Below are 11851 nucleotides of genomic sequence, written 5' to 3'. Positions count from 1 at the left end.
TTTAGAAAACTTTTTCAGACAACACTTTCTCAGACAACACTTTCTCAGACAACACTTTCTTGGACAACAAATATCAAACGGGTATGGAGTGACTTTCACTCCATCTCTATTCCATACATATACAAGTTTTGTCTAGTGGACTTTTAAGTATCTAAAAACTTATACATATCATATTAAATCATACTATATGATTTAATAGCTAGTTATACTCTCTAAACTGTAATTTTCATAAAATAATATTTTTCATTATTATTTTCACAAAAATAATAATTTCTTTAAATTAAACACAAGAGTTGAATATATTTATTAATAATCAAGTTACTAATAAATATTTAATATGTGACAACTTGCTAAAAATATGACCCTATAGGATCATATTTTATTGGAAAACATTATTTTAAAATCATTCTTGAACATATAGATCCAACAATAAAAAAAATTGAAGTCAAATAGGTGGGTGTATGCTTAAAACCAGGGTGATGTAGTAGTCTAGGTGCTTGTTCCCCGCTCTTTCATAGTATTTGTATAGATTTTACTCGTTTACTTTTTTTTTTTTCCATCATTTTCCTTCTCTCGTCACTCACATTTATTGCATGTATTTCTTTTAATTTCTTTTGTTTGTTTTTACTATATTATTTATATATTTTTTTCTATAATGTTTGTTTGTACTCTATACTATATTTGCTTTTTATGAAAGTTTTTGTGTATTGGTTTCCAGGTATTTGTTGTATCACATACATGTGCTTATGTTTTTCCCTTCTCCCAAGTTTGATATTTGCATCATTTAAAACAATCGTATATCCGCGGTTGGAGACGAAATTGAAACATCAATGAAAACAATCGTCAATCATCGGTTGGAGGCGAAACAGTAAGTTAATGTTTTATACACCAAAGCCATCAATGAAAACAATCGTCTATCATCGGGTGGAGGCGAAACAATCGGTTAATGTTTTATACAGCAAAGCCATCAATGAAAACAATCGGCTATCCTCGGTTGGAGGCGAAATTGCATCATCCGTATCCCCTTACTCTATTCATATGAGATTGTGAGTTTGATGATGATACTTACATAATTAAGTAATTAACTACCAAATGGTCTTTCGCCTAACAGTACCAAGTGATCTTCTTAACTGAGAGATCATGAGTTGAAGTTTCGTTTGAGACATATGTGATAATTAGGAGTACATTAATTTAACTTTTAAAAAAAACAATTAACTCAAAAACAGAAAATGCATTGGATGGGGATGATTATGCAAATTACGAGTAGTTCAAGGGCATTTAGTGTAAATTTCTATGGAAAGGGTTTAAGCAGGGGATTTCATCCCGACTTCCCCGACTTCGTATCATTCAGATCCAATCGCCACATCAAGATGGCCAGCGCCGCCGCTGCCCGAACATTTTTTCGGTCAACTTCCGTCCGTAACGCCGCCGCTAGAATTTCCTCCGAAGCCAAATGCAAATCCGCCCCGTCTCCCTCTGCCTTCCGCTTCCCAACCACAAAACCTCTTTCTCATCGCATATTCAGGTGATACACAAATCACACTCATTAATTAGACATTCTTAATGTCTTTCATTACATATTTGCAAGAATTCATATTTTGTTTGGTGAATTTAAGGTGTCCAGTTGAAATGAGCGCTTGCTTGGAAACGATGCAACCTTTTCATTCAGTCACTGCTTCGGCTCTGATGACATCTATGCTCACTCTCTCTCGCGGAGGATACGGTTGGCTTCCTGAAGGTAATCAAATTCCACTGCTTCTCACTTTCAATCTATTTCTATTCGATCTTTCTGAACACAATCTGTTTGATGACACAATACCCTTTTTGCAATTTCAAGGTTTCGTTTAGTTCTTTACTTCCTTTACATGTCTACTCTTCTGTTGTAGCCTTAGTTATTGCAGGCTATTACCATCGAAGGTTTTTAGGAAACAATTTGATGTGGATTTTGTTACAATCTAGTTCTAATATTCTCTTTTATTTGAAGTATTTGTTCTAAGTTTCAATGGAGTTTCTAATTCTTTGGAAAAGATTTCAAGAAATGGTATTAACTTTGAGTTGCAAAGCAGACCCTTTTCCTCAATAACTGAAATTAGTGTGATAAACTTGTTCTCTATTATTGGTAATTACTAATTAGCTAAAATTTAACATCTTTATTTGGACATATTTGCTATTAAAACTGTAACTTCTAGAAAACTATACTCAGCTTCATTTATCCATGATAGCAACATATGTTGATTTCTTTTCTGATAATAGCAATATGTAATAGTGAGAGAAAAGTATTTCAAAATTAGTAAATTAGTAAAAAAATATTGTGTTGATAAAATTGTACTTGCTTCATTTGTAGGAGTTGATGATACTAGCTGAAGATCAAGAAGCAAAAGAAGGATAAATTTGGAATTTTATTAGGTCCACCATAACATCACTTAAACTATTTTTGAAATATTGAAACATGTACTTTATGATATTTAATATTACAATTTAATTATTTCAAACTGCATGCCAAATACATCCAAATGGAAGAAATAGTGATGTACTTTTATTTATTTGTTTATTTAGCATCCTGCTTTCATTTCTTCGTATTACAGAACAAATTCTGTCTCATTGACATGTGTCAGTATCAGTCCAAATGTCAAATGCAGTACAACCTGTTTTGTCTTGTTAGCAAAGAGATCAGTATATTATATGACACTGATGTTTGGTTTTGTGAACTCAATCAGCTTGCAATAATGATTTGTGATGGATACGAGAGGGAGGATTCATGCAAAACTTTCTGAATGGATTCAGAAGAAGCTTTAGTCATCTCCTTATAAGACTTGATAACTCACATGTAGCTACTAATGTGTTGTTTCTTTTTTCACCTTGTGGATTTAATGGAGATTTAATTTAATTTTGTAAGCTATACACAAGTTTTTTTAACTAATAATAAAAGCAAAAAAGAACGACTTAATATAGAAAGTCAAAGAAACGAGGTTTTTCTTGTCAAACATTACTTTTTTATTTGCATATATATGCCCTTATTTGAACTTTTCACTTCGATTTTCAAAATGTGCCAATTTCTCGAGATGGAATAAAATATGTTCTCTGAGTTGAAATAAAGGAAATAAAAGGTAAAACCAGTGTTTTTTCATGTTCTCAAAATTAGTGTCAAATTTGATGTCACATAGGTTTTTTTGTTATAAACATTTTTTTTATCAAGGAAAATTGTATTTATTTTAAGAAGCTATACTATACAATAAGTTTGAAGCTAAACGACTTGCAACAAGTTCCAAGAAATTAACAATGTCATACATATATCATGCAATGGTGTGAGAGTCAGTTGAAACCACATAACAAAATTAACAAATACAACTTGGGATAGGGGTCGACTAAAAAGACACTTCAATTTGCCATATAGAAGTGTCTTAAAAATAGTTTTAATCCCCTTTTGACGTATGTCATTATAATATAATTTTTCATAAATATTATGTCACGTGTCAGGGAGATTTATTAGGTAAATCATTATCATAATTAATGGCGTTAAGACTTTAAATAATAGATTTTAAATTTTTATATAAACAATTACTTTTGTAGTTATATTCTAAATTTGAAGTTGTAACTAATCTTAAAATTTTTGTATATCTCCTAATTAATAATTTATTTAAAATAATTTATTAATAATTATAAAATTTGACTATTAAAATTTAATTAATTTTATAAGTGTGTTTCCAATAGGTTATAAACTATTTTTTTTACATATATTAATCGGTAAACTGAAATGACTTTAATATCCTTGGGTTATTTATTTTCTATTTTTCTTTAATTTTTCTTAAATCCAATAATTATTTATTTATTTAAATAAAAAAAATAAGAGGGCCTCTCTCTCTCTCTCTCTCTCTCTCTCTCTCTCTCTCTCTCTCTCTCTCTCTCTCTCTCTCTCTCTCTCTCTCTCTCTCTCTCTCTCTCTCTCTCTCTCTCTCTCTCGATGTGCTTCATTTTTAGAGGTGCTTGACACTGTAAGACGAAGCTTCATTTTTTTAGACCCACAAACAAACAGTGTAAATTCATCTCCAATCGATACCCAATGAAGAAAGCCAAACATTATTCTTCTTCTTCTCCATCGAAGTATCAAAGATTTGGAGGTGCTTGACAGATTCAACATCGAATGATGAAGTAACAAGGTTCAGATTCAACATCGGATGAGGAACAATCACACACACATACACATGCAAATCGACTTCCTTATCAAAAGAAAGAAATAGACTTCTAGATCTAAAAAAATCCTGTAGAAATTGATTTTTCAACCCTAACAAAACCCTATCGAAATTGATTTTGCTGTCCAACAAAACCCTGTAAAACAGATTGTATTTCCACTGTGTGCGTGAAATTGGGAAGATGATGAACATGTTGTATTTTTACAGTGTATTTTATTCTCACAAAAATCTCCTAAAGAAATTTGGTCCCCAGTAAAGCTGCAAGATTACGACTTCACCCAAGTAAAACTTGAACGAGATGAGTCTGAAAATTTTCTGGGTGTTCTTCAAACCCCTTTACCTTTTTGAAGGGTAAGGCTTCCATGCCTCACCATATGCATCACCGAGACTAAATCGTGTGTATCAGAGACTAATCGATGGTTTATCAGTTCCAATTCGAAATATTATTCATTAAACATCACCGAGACAATGGAATGGGATAAAAGGTGCAAGGAAATACGATCACCCACTGGGGGTCGATGAGGGTTCCCCTATACACGAAAATCCTCTTCGTACAAGTAAGCTCCAAACTCCCGTTTATTCATCTGTTTTTACTCCAAAGTAGCTTATAGTTCTTCATCAATAATTTACAAGTTTTATTGCATAACAGTTGAGGTAGAAAATGTGGGGAAGAAGAATATGGATTAGGGTGGGCCAAATTAATTAATTAATTATTTTCTTTTTCACTTAAATTAAATAGAAAAAACATAAAAAATAAATCAGAAAGGCATTAAGTAATTTCAATTTACTAATGGACTAAGCCTGTGTTTGGTATGCTACAGCTAGCTAATAAACTAACTTATTTTTTAAGCTTTTTTAAATTGTTATGTGTGGCAAGTTAGTAGCTGATAAGCTAGTTTTTTAAAAAGCTACTTTGAGTAGCTTTTTAGGAGCTTTTTAAAAATTTCCCAAATGAACCCTTATTTAATTACAAAAAACGTATTCTTCTAAGGTGTTGTTTGTTTTTTCGAAACGAAAATTCATGAAGTCTGCGGACCACCTCTGCAATCCTCTGTAGCAGAAGAGGTGGAACAAACGACTGCAACCTATAATAAGAAGCATGTTTGTTTTTTAACATCTGCAGACTGCTCCAGTAAACTGAAATTTAAATAAACTGAAAATAGTTATCAACACCGAAATTTAATAATTCTAGTCTTAAAACATTGAAATAATAATAAAAAGAGCATGTAAAAAAACAAAAATATAAAATTAAAACTTAAAAAAATGTAAAAGACGTTAATAATTTTATTCTAGAAAAAAAACTAATTTTAAAAAACATTAAAAAAGAAAATAATAAAAAAATTAAGAAAGTATTGCAACGTTGTCTACAAAGTTCGTAAAAAATTACACACGTTAAAAAAAATGCAACTGAAATTGAAAATATTATTAATAAAACGATAAAAAAAAATTTAAAAATCAAGTTAAAAAAATCGTGGAAATTATAAAAATATGTATCACATCGGTAAATAAAAATTTAAGAAAATCAAAGTTTTAAAAAAAAATAAAAAAAAAGTTATACAAAAATTCTTAAAAAAAACACTTAGAAAAAATAAAAGCTGAAGAGGTTAGAAGAGTCAAATCAAGTGCTGCGCTATGCAGCACACGCGCAGAGGTTTTGTAGTCTGAAGTCTTCCAAAAAACAAACTGCTGCAAGAAGGAAAGTGCTGTGTGTGTGCTGCGCTGCGCAACAGTAAGTGGTTTGAAGATGTTTTTATAGAAAAACAAACAGCACCTAAATGTCCATTTATGTTATTTTATAGGCTTTAACTAGTTTTTACCAAACATTATTTTTTGTCGGCTAGTTTTTTAGTTATTAGCTAACTTTTCAGCTAATCTACCAAACATAGCCTAAATCCGCAACGAAAGTAGCTGAAAAGGACCACTAATCTAAAAAAATTAAAGTTTAAACTAAAACCTAAAAAGATACATAAGAACATTTTTGCAAATTTGTCATATTTGAATATAGATTATTTATTGTTTTGGGTATATTTACCTTTTAATTAAATTTTAAAAAATGAATAATAAAAATATAAAATAAAAATAAAATAATTGTTATAGAAAGGTCAAATTGAAAAAGAGTTGATTCAGATAATGAGGAATCTGAATCATCGTCATCATCCCTTCCAAGTTCCAACTACTACCAAGTACTACTAGTTCAAGTGCTCTTCTACGGCCGGCCATCATTTTCACTCTTCCTTCTGAAATCTATCGATCAACAACAACAACAGAAAGATCAAAAACTCAAATGGGTTTCAATCAATACACCAAATTACTCCAAAGTCTCATCAATACCTCTCGATCAAGAACAACAACTTACACTTGTTCTTCGCTATATTCTAATCAATTGAGAAGATCAGTGACACCTTCTTCACCTTCTTCTTCCGATCCGAAATCATTTTCAACAATCTCGAGTTCATCGTATCACCTGAACGGTGGACCATCGTATATGCGAGGAGCTGTTTTCTGGGAACCAAATAAGCCTATGACTTTTGAAGATTTTGAAATGCCTCGCCCTAAAGTCAACGAAGTGCTTATCAAAACTAAAGGTATGATTTGCGAAAACAATCCCTTTCTGCTTTTGATTAGGCATTTTTCTTCTGATTTCCATAGCACAGCACTGAAAATTTGTGCCCTAAACCTTTCCTCTAATTTTTAGGGTTCACTTTTGACCAGATCATCATATGCATGTGTCAAATTGTAGTTCGAAAAGTTGAAATGCAGTAATTTTGACCATGTATATGTGTCGAATAAGTACAGAAATTTACTGGGTTCATATGAAATTATGGCTAGGAGAACTCTCATACATGATTAATTGTATCTTTTACTATTGAAATATATCAATATTGAAGAAATGATCAAATGACCCATAGAAGTTAAATTTGTAACTGAATTTGGGAAGTATTTGACAAAGCTTGAAAATCAAAATCATGTGAGTTTGGGAATTTGGGAATTTTGGTTCTGCATGATGCTATGTATCCAACAAGAAGAAGAGTTGAATGCAAGAATTAGCAACAAGAAATAATCAAATGCAACATTGCTATTTCTTGCATAAATTAATTTTAATTTTTTTTTTTCAGCTTGTGGTGTTTGTCATTCTGATCTTCATGTAATGAAGGGTGAACTCCCATTTCCATCACCATGTGTTGTGGGCCATGAAATCACTGGGGAGGTTGTTGAGCATGGGCCATTGACTGACACTAAAACAATCGAAAGGTTTTTAATTTTTTTTTTTTAATTTCTTTTTACCAAAAAACCATGAGAATTTACTTTATGTTTATTTTATAGGCTTCCTTTGGGAGCTCGTGTTGTGGGTGCATTTATTATGCCTTGTGGTAACTGCTTCTTTTGCACTAAGGTGACAAGATTCAACATTCATTGTAATCGGATTATCTCATTTTGATATTATACATATACATATACATATACATATGCACACATAGATAAGTTCATGTGTGTGTACATTTGATTCTTGCAAAACAGGGTCAAGATGATTTATGCGAAGCTTTTTTTGCTTATAATCGTGCAAAAGGTACACTCTATGATGGGGAAACACGTCTTTTTCTCCGTGGAAGTGGTAAGAGTGGCTTAAATTATCTACTAAAGGCCCAAACAAGAAAGGCCTAATAACTTTATTATGTAGGAAAACCGGTGTATATGTATAGTATGGGAGGTCTTGCTGAATACAGTGTGGTCCCCGCAAATGCTTTGGCTATTTTACCTCATACGTTACCGTATGCTGAGTCAGCGGTAATTGGTTGTGCGGTTTTTACCGCCTATGGTGCCATGGCTCATGCCGCCCAAGTCCGCCCTGGTGATGCGGTTGCTGTGATTGGTGTTGGTGGTGTAGGATCAAGGTGAGAGAATATTATTTAATGCTGAATGATTCAAAGCTCTTAATGGTTGAGAGAAGGTCGGCTTCCTTAACTATTCAGAGGCTGTATCAAACGCATTTGAAAGTTAAACAATTTTTATTCCCGGTTATCTGGTTTTGAAATGGGAAATTGTTAGAAAAGTTCTAATATTTTCGGAAAATCTACACTTAGTCCGAAGTTTTTTTTTTTGAACATAAAAGTCCCGATTATTTGTAAAAACACATTAATATGTTATTTCTTGTTAAAAGAAAAAAAAAGGATTTTTTTGTTAATTTGAGCCAAAATGAAATAATCGAGACTTTTTTGTTTAAAAAAAACTTGGGACTAAAGTGTAATTTTTCGAAAATATATTTAGGACTTTCCTGACAATTTTCTTTTTGAAATTGGGCAAAATATGGAAAAGCACATTATACATCCATCATTTTATTGATTTGGTAACTGATTATGTGGCTTAATTGGTAAAAAGTGATAGTTGAGGGGCTAAATTCGTAAAATAGTGAAAGTATGTAATGGGTTTTAGTATTTTTGCCCTGTGATAAATATAAGGTAAATTTGTTTATGCTATTGAGTTGGATATAAAGGAAAAAGACGTGTTATGTTTTAGATGTTTTTCGTTTTTGTCGAGGTGAAGAGGAAGAGAAAGAAAGCTAAAAGTTTAAAATTACAATTTTACCCTTCTTGTGTGCTTTTGTCGTTTCATAAGTTTAGCTAGAAACAAAACAAAACCTGATTATTTTATTTCGAGTAAATTATTGAAATCGTTCCTATGGTTTGGTCAAAATTGCATGTTTAGTCCCTAACTTTCTTTTTGCACTCGGATCGTCCCTGTGGTTTGATTTTGTTGCGCTTTTCGTCCCATACATACATAAACTTAGGGACCAAACATATAATTTTGACCAAACCATAGGGACGAAAAATGCAACAAAATCGAACCACAGAAACAATCCGAGTGTAAAAAGAAAGTTAGGAACCAAACTTACAATTTTGACCAAACCATATGAACGATTTCAGTAATTTACTCTTTTATTTCTTTAAATTAGAATCACCAACATATTTTTTTTGGTGTTTTTGTTCTAGTTGTTTACAAATAGCACGTGCGTTTGGTGCATCCGAGATTATCGCTGTTGATATACAAGATGATAAACTCGAGAAAGCTAAAATATTCGGAGCTACTCATGTTGTAAATGCTAAAAATGAAGATGCGGTTTCAAGGATCAAAGTATTTTATAAATTATATCATTTTCTTTTCTTATTTTCATAACAATGGTTTTGACACGTGTGTTGAAATCATTGGACAGGAAATAACGGGAGGAATGGGTGTTGACACGTGTGTTGAAGCATTGGGAAATCCAAAAACATTTATGCAATGTGTACAAAGTGTAAGAGATGGTGGAAAAGCTGTAATGATTGGTCTTACACTCTCGGGAGCCAAAGGTGAAATAGATATAAATCATTTGGTTCGTAGACAGGTATGTTTTAATAATATAATAATATATATATATTTTTTGTTTTTATTAAAATACACAAATATTAATTATTATTATTATAAAAAAAACAGATAAAAGTAATGGGATCTTATGGAGGAAGGGCGAGACATGATCTTCCGAAGCTTGTGAAATTGGCAGAAAGTGGGATATTTAATCTTGATGCGGCTGTTTCAAGAAAATGTAAGTTTGAGGAGGCAGGAAAAGCGTATGAAGATTTAAATAAGGGAAGTATTATAGGTCGTGCTGTGGTTGAGATTATGTAATTCTGTAAAAAAAATTATTACAATTTGTGACTTTTAATTTTCTTAACTTTTCTGTTTCCATGGATGTTGTAGAGTTTTAGTGTTTGATAAAACTGAATCATTTAGAGGCTTTTGATTTGTTGTTGTATCAAAATGACTCATTAAAAGGTGACCTTGTTAAGAGGTTATCATTCGGTGTACATAACTAGAAAATCGAGTTTGGGTTGTGTAATATTGGGTTAGTTTACTTGTTAATGGGCTTATTGTGGAAATTGGAATTAATCTTTTGTTTTTTTAATTTTTCTTACTAAAGAGATTTATTTCCTTTAAAGTTTTAAGTATAAAAATTGGACATTAAAAACTTATTTGGAGCAATTTTCAATAATCCTCGTTAATACCGAAATTACAATTTAAAAGAAAAGAACTTGCTCGAGGTTTACACCTAAACGGGACCGGAAACTGACTTGCAAAAAATTATTCTTAACAAAAACTACGACAGTGGTTCCTAAAATAAAGCAACTAAATACTCTAAAGCTTCACGTGTTCATTGAAACAACTGATGGTGTAACTTATCTTCCAAGTATCCGTTAGTCTCTATAACGGGCGGGTCGGAAAATGGATCTTTTGGGCCGGGTCTGGGTTGTATCCGTATCAATACCCCCATCTTTGAGAATGACCTTGTCCTTAAGGTCACTTTTTTTCAGCTGGCATGACTACTTATTCCTGGTTTTCACATGTAGACTCAGAAAAGTTCGTATCTTTCCATTTAACTAGGACATGTTTGACTGGAACTCCTTGAATTGTTATGGTGCATTGGTCAATGATGGTATCAGGCTCGATTACTGTTATGTCATTCATAAATGTAACATCCGAAAATTTTCAACCAATTTAAACTTTTCAAAAACAACTCATTTTCATTAATTCGTTACAAAAAGGTTTTCAATTCATTTATTATCAGAGTATTTCCCAGAACCATATCATAAGTACATAAAACATGAGGAGCAGTACGATCACGCCTTCACCTTGCCACGATCTCCTGAAGTACCTGAAACAATACATTGAAAACTGTAAGCCCGAAAGCTTAGTGAGTTACCCCCAAAATACCAACCACAAATACCATACTCATAACATATCATATCATAAATAGAACACCCATGCACTTCGGGTCTACTGCGTGACTGGTCTGCCGCACTGGGCCTTCAGTCCACCTGGTCCACCATCCGAGTCTAGCCATATACATCGAGTTTGCAGTGTGGTTGGTCCGCCCGCACCGGGCCTTCAACCCACCTGGTCCACTCTCTGAGTCTACAGTATGACTGGTCCACCCGCACCGGGCCTTTAGTCGGCCTGGTCCACTCTCTGAGTCTACAGTATGACTGGTCCACCCGCACCGGGCCTTCAGTCGGCCTAGTACACTCTCTGAGTCTATAGTATGACTAGCCCGCCCACACCGGGCCTTCAGTTAGCCTGGTCCACTCTCCGAGCCTCGGCACTTCTGGTCCGCCCTCGTGGGGCCTTTAGCCTATCCGGACCGCTCGCTGGGCCTTCGGGATATCCGGTCAGCCCTGGGTATGTTGGCCTACAACACAAAGCAGGACCCGCCTCAACCCAACCCCAGTCAACCAATCATGTGCACATAAACATATAATCATATATCAATCAATCACTAATCAACCGATCTAGCAGATCACATACATAACACACTTTAACCAGGATACCGACCTAATCGGTCACTAACATAGCATCATCCTATACCAGGATTCCGACCTTAACCATGTCTCTAACATATACTATCCTAAATACTAGGATGCAAACATATAACAAAGCAATAACATAACAACTACCCGGATTTCCATCCGATAAAGGGCCGGCCTTGGTGCCTTAGACCCGGTCGATATAGTGAGGATAACTCACCTCACAAAGCCGATCTACAAAAATAAGATCACGTTGCTCTAACCTCCGACACGAACTCCACCACTGATCAATACCAAAAGACTAAACTCAATAAATACCAATAATTA

The 11851-nt window shown here is 33.3% G+C and overlaps 2 protein-coding genes across 4 annotated transcripts; both read left to right on the top strand.

Annotated features, from left to right (window-relative positions):
- The first annotated feature begins 1236 nt into the window (after positions 1-1236).
- On the top strand, positions 1237-2955 carry LOC111906712 (protein NUCLEAR FUSION DEFECTIVE 6, mitochondrial). Of its 3 annotated transcripts, XM_023902481.3 has the most exons (4): positions 1237-1525; positions 1617-1738; positions 2345-2406; positions 2718-2955. In XM_023902481.3, the coding sequence occupies exons 1-3, from the start codon at positions 1239-1241 to the stop codon at positions 2362-2364; spliced, it is 429 nt and encodes a 142-aa protein (XP_023758249.2). In that variant the 5' UTR covers positions 1237-1238; the 3' UTR covers positions 2365-2406; positions 2718-2955. The 3 variants fall into 3 exon arrangements, with proteins under 3 accessions (XP_023758249.2, XP_023758250.2, XP_042753661.1); XM_023902482.3 differs by lacking the exon at positions 2345-2406; XM_042897727.1 differs by lacking the exon at positions 2718-2955 and having other exon boundaries at positions 2345-2543.
- A 1045-nt stretch (positions 2956-4000) lies between these two features.
- Positions 4001-9963, top strand: LOC111906713 (uncharacterized). The gene is made up of 9 exons (XM_023902484.3): positions 4001-4747; positions 6318-6775; positions 7307-7442; positions 7515-7584; positions 7710-7803; positions 7870-8083; positions 9179-9320; positions 9400-9570; positions 9660-9963. The coding sequence occupies exons 2-9, from the start codon at positions 6475-6477 to the stop codon at positions 9849-9851; spliced, it is 1320 nt and encodes a 439-aa protein (XP_023758252.1). The 5' UTR covers positions 4001-4747; positions 6318-6474; the 3' UTR covers positions 9852-9963.
- The last annotated feature ends 1888 nt before the right edge of the window (positions 9964-11851 follow it).

This window comes from Lactuca sativa, chromosome 8 (genome assembly GCF_002870075.4).
Source record: "Lactuca sativa cultivar Salinas chromosome 8, Lsat_Salinas_v11, whole genome shotgun sequence".
NCBI classification, from domain to species: Eukaryota; Viridiplantae; Streptophyta; class Magnoliopsida; order Asterales; family Asteraceae; genus Lactuca; species Lactuca sativa.
This window is presented reverse-complemented; position numbering and strand designations above follow the sequence as displayed.

Coding starts and splice junctions, on each gene's coding strand:
- LOC111906712 (XM_023902482.3), top strand. CDS start 1,239: ATGGGGATGATTATGCAAATTACGAGTAGTTCAAGGGCATTTAGTGTA. Junction 1,526..1,616: donor CTTTCTCATCGCATATTCAG/GTGATACACAAA, acceptor GGTGAATTTAAG/GTGTCCAGTTGAAATGAGCG. Junction 1,739..2,717: donor ATACGGTTGGCTTCCTGAAG/GTAATCAAATTC, acceptor GAACTCAATCAG/CTTGCAATAATGATTTGTGA.
- LOC111906713 (XM_023902484.3), top strand. CDS start 6,475: ATGGGTTTCAATCAATACACCAAATTACTCCAAAGTCTCATCAATACC. Junction 7,585..7,709: donor ACTGCTTCTTTTGCACTAAG/GTGACAAGATTC, acceptor CTTGCAAAACAG/GGTCAAGATGATTTATGCGA. Junction 9,571..9,659: donor ATCATTTGGTTCGTAGACAG/GTATGTTTTAAT, acceptor TAAAAAAAACAG/ATAAAAGTAATGGGATCTTA.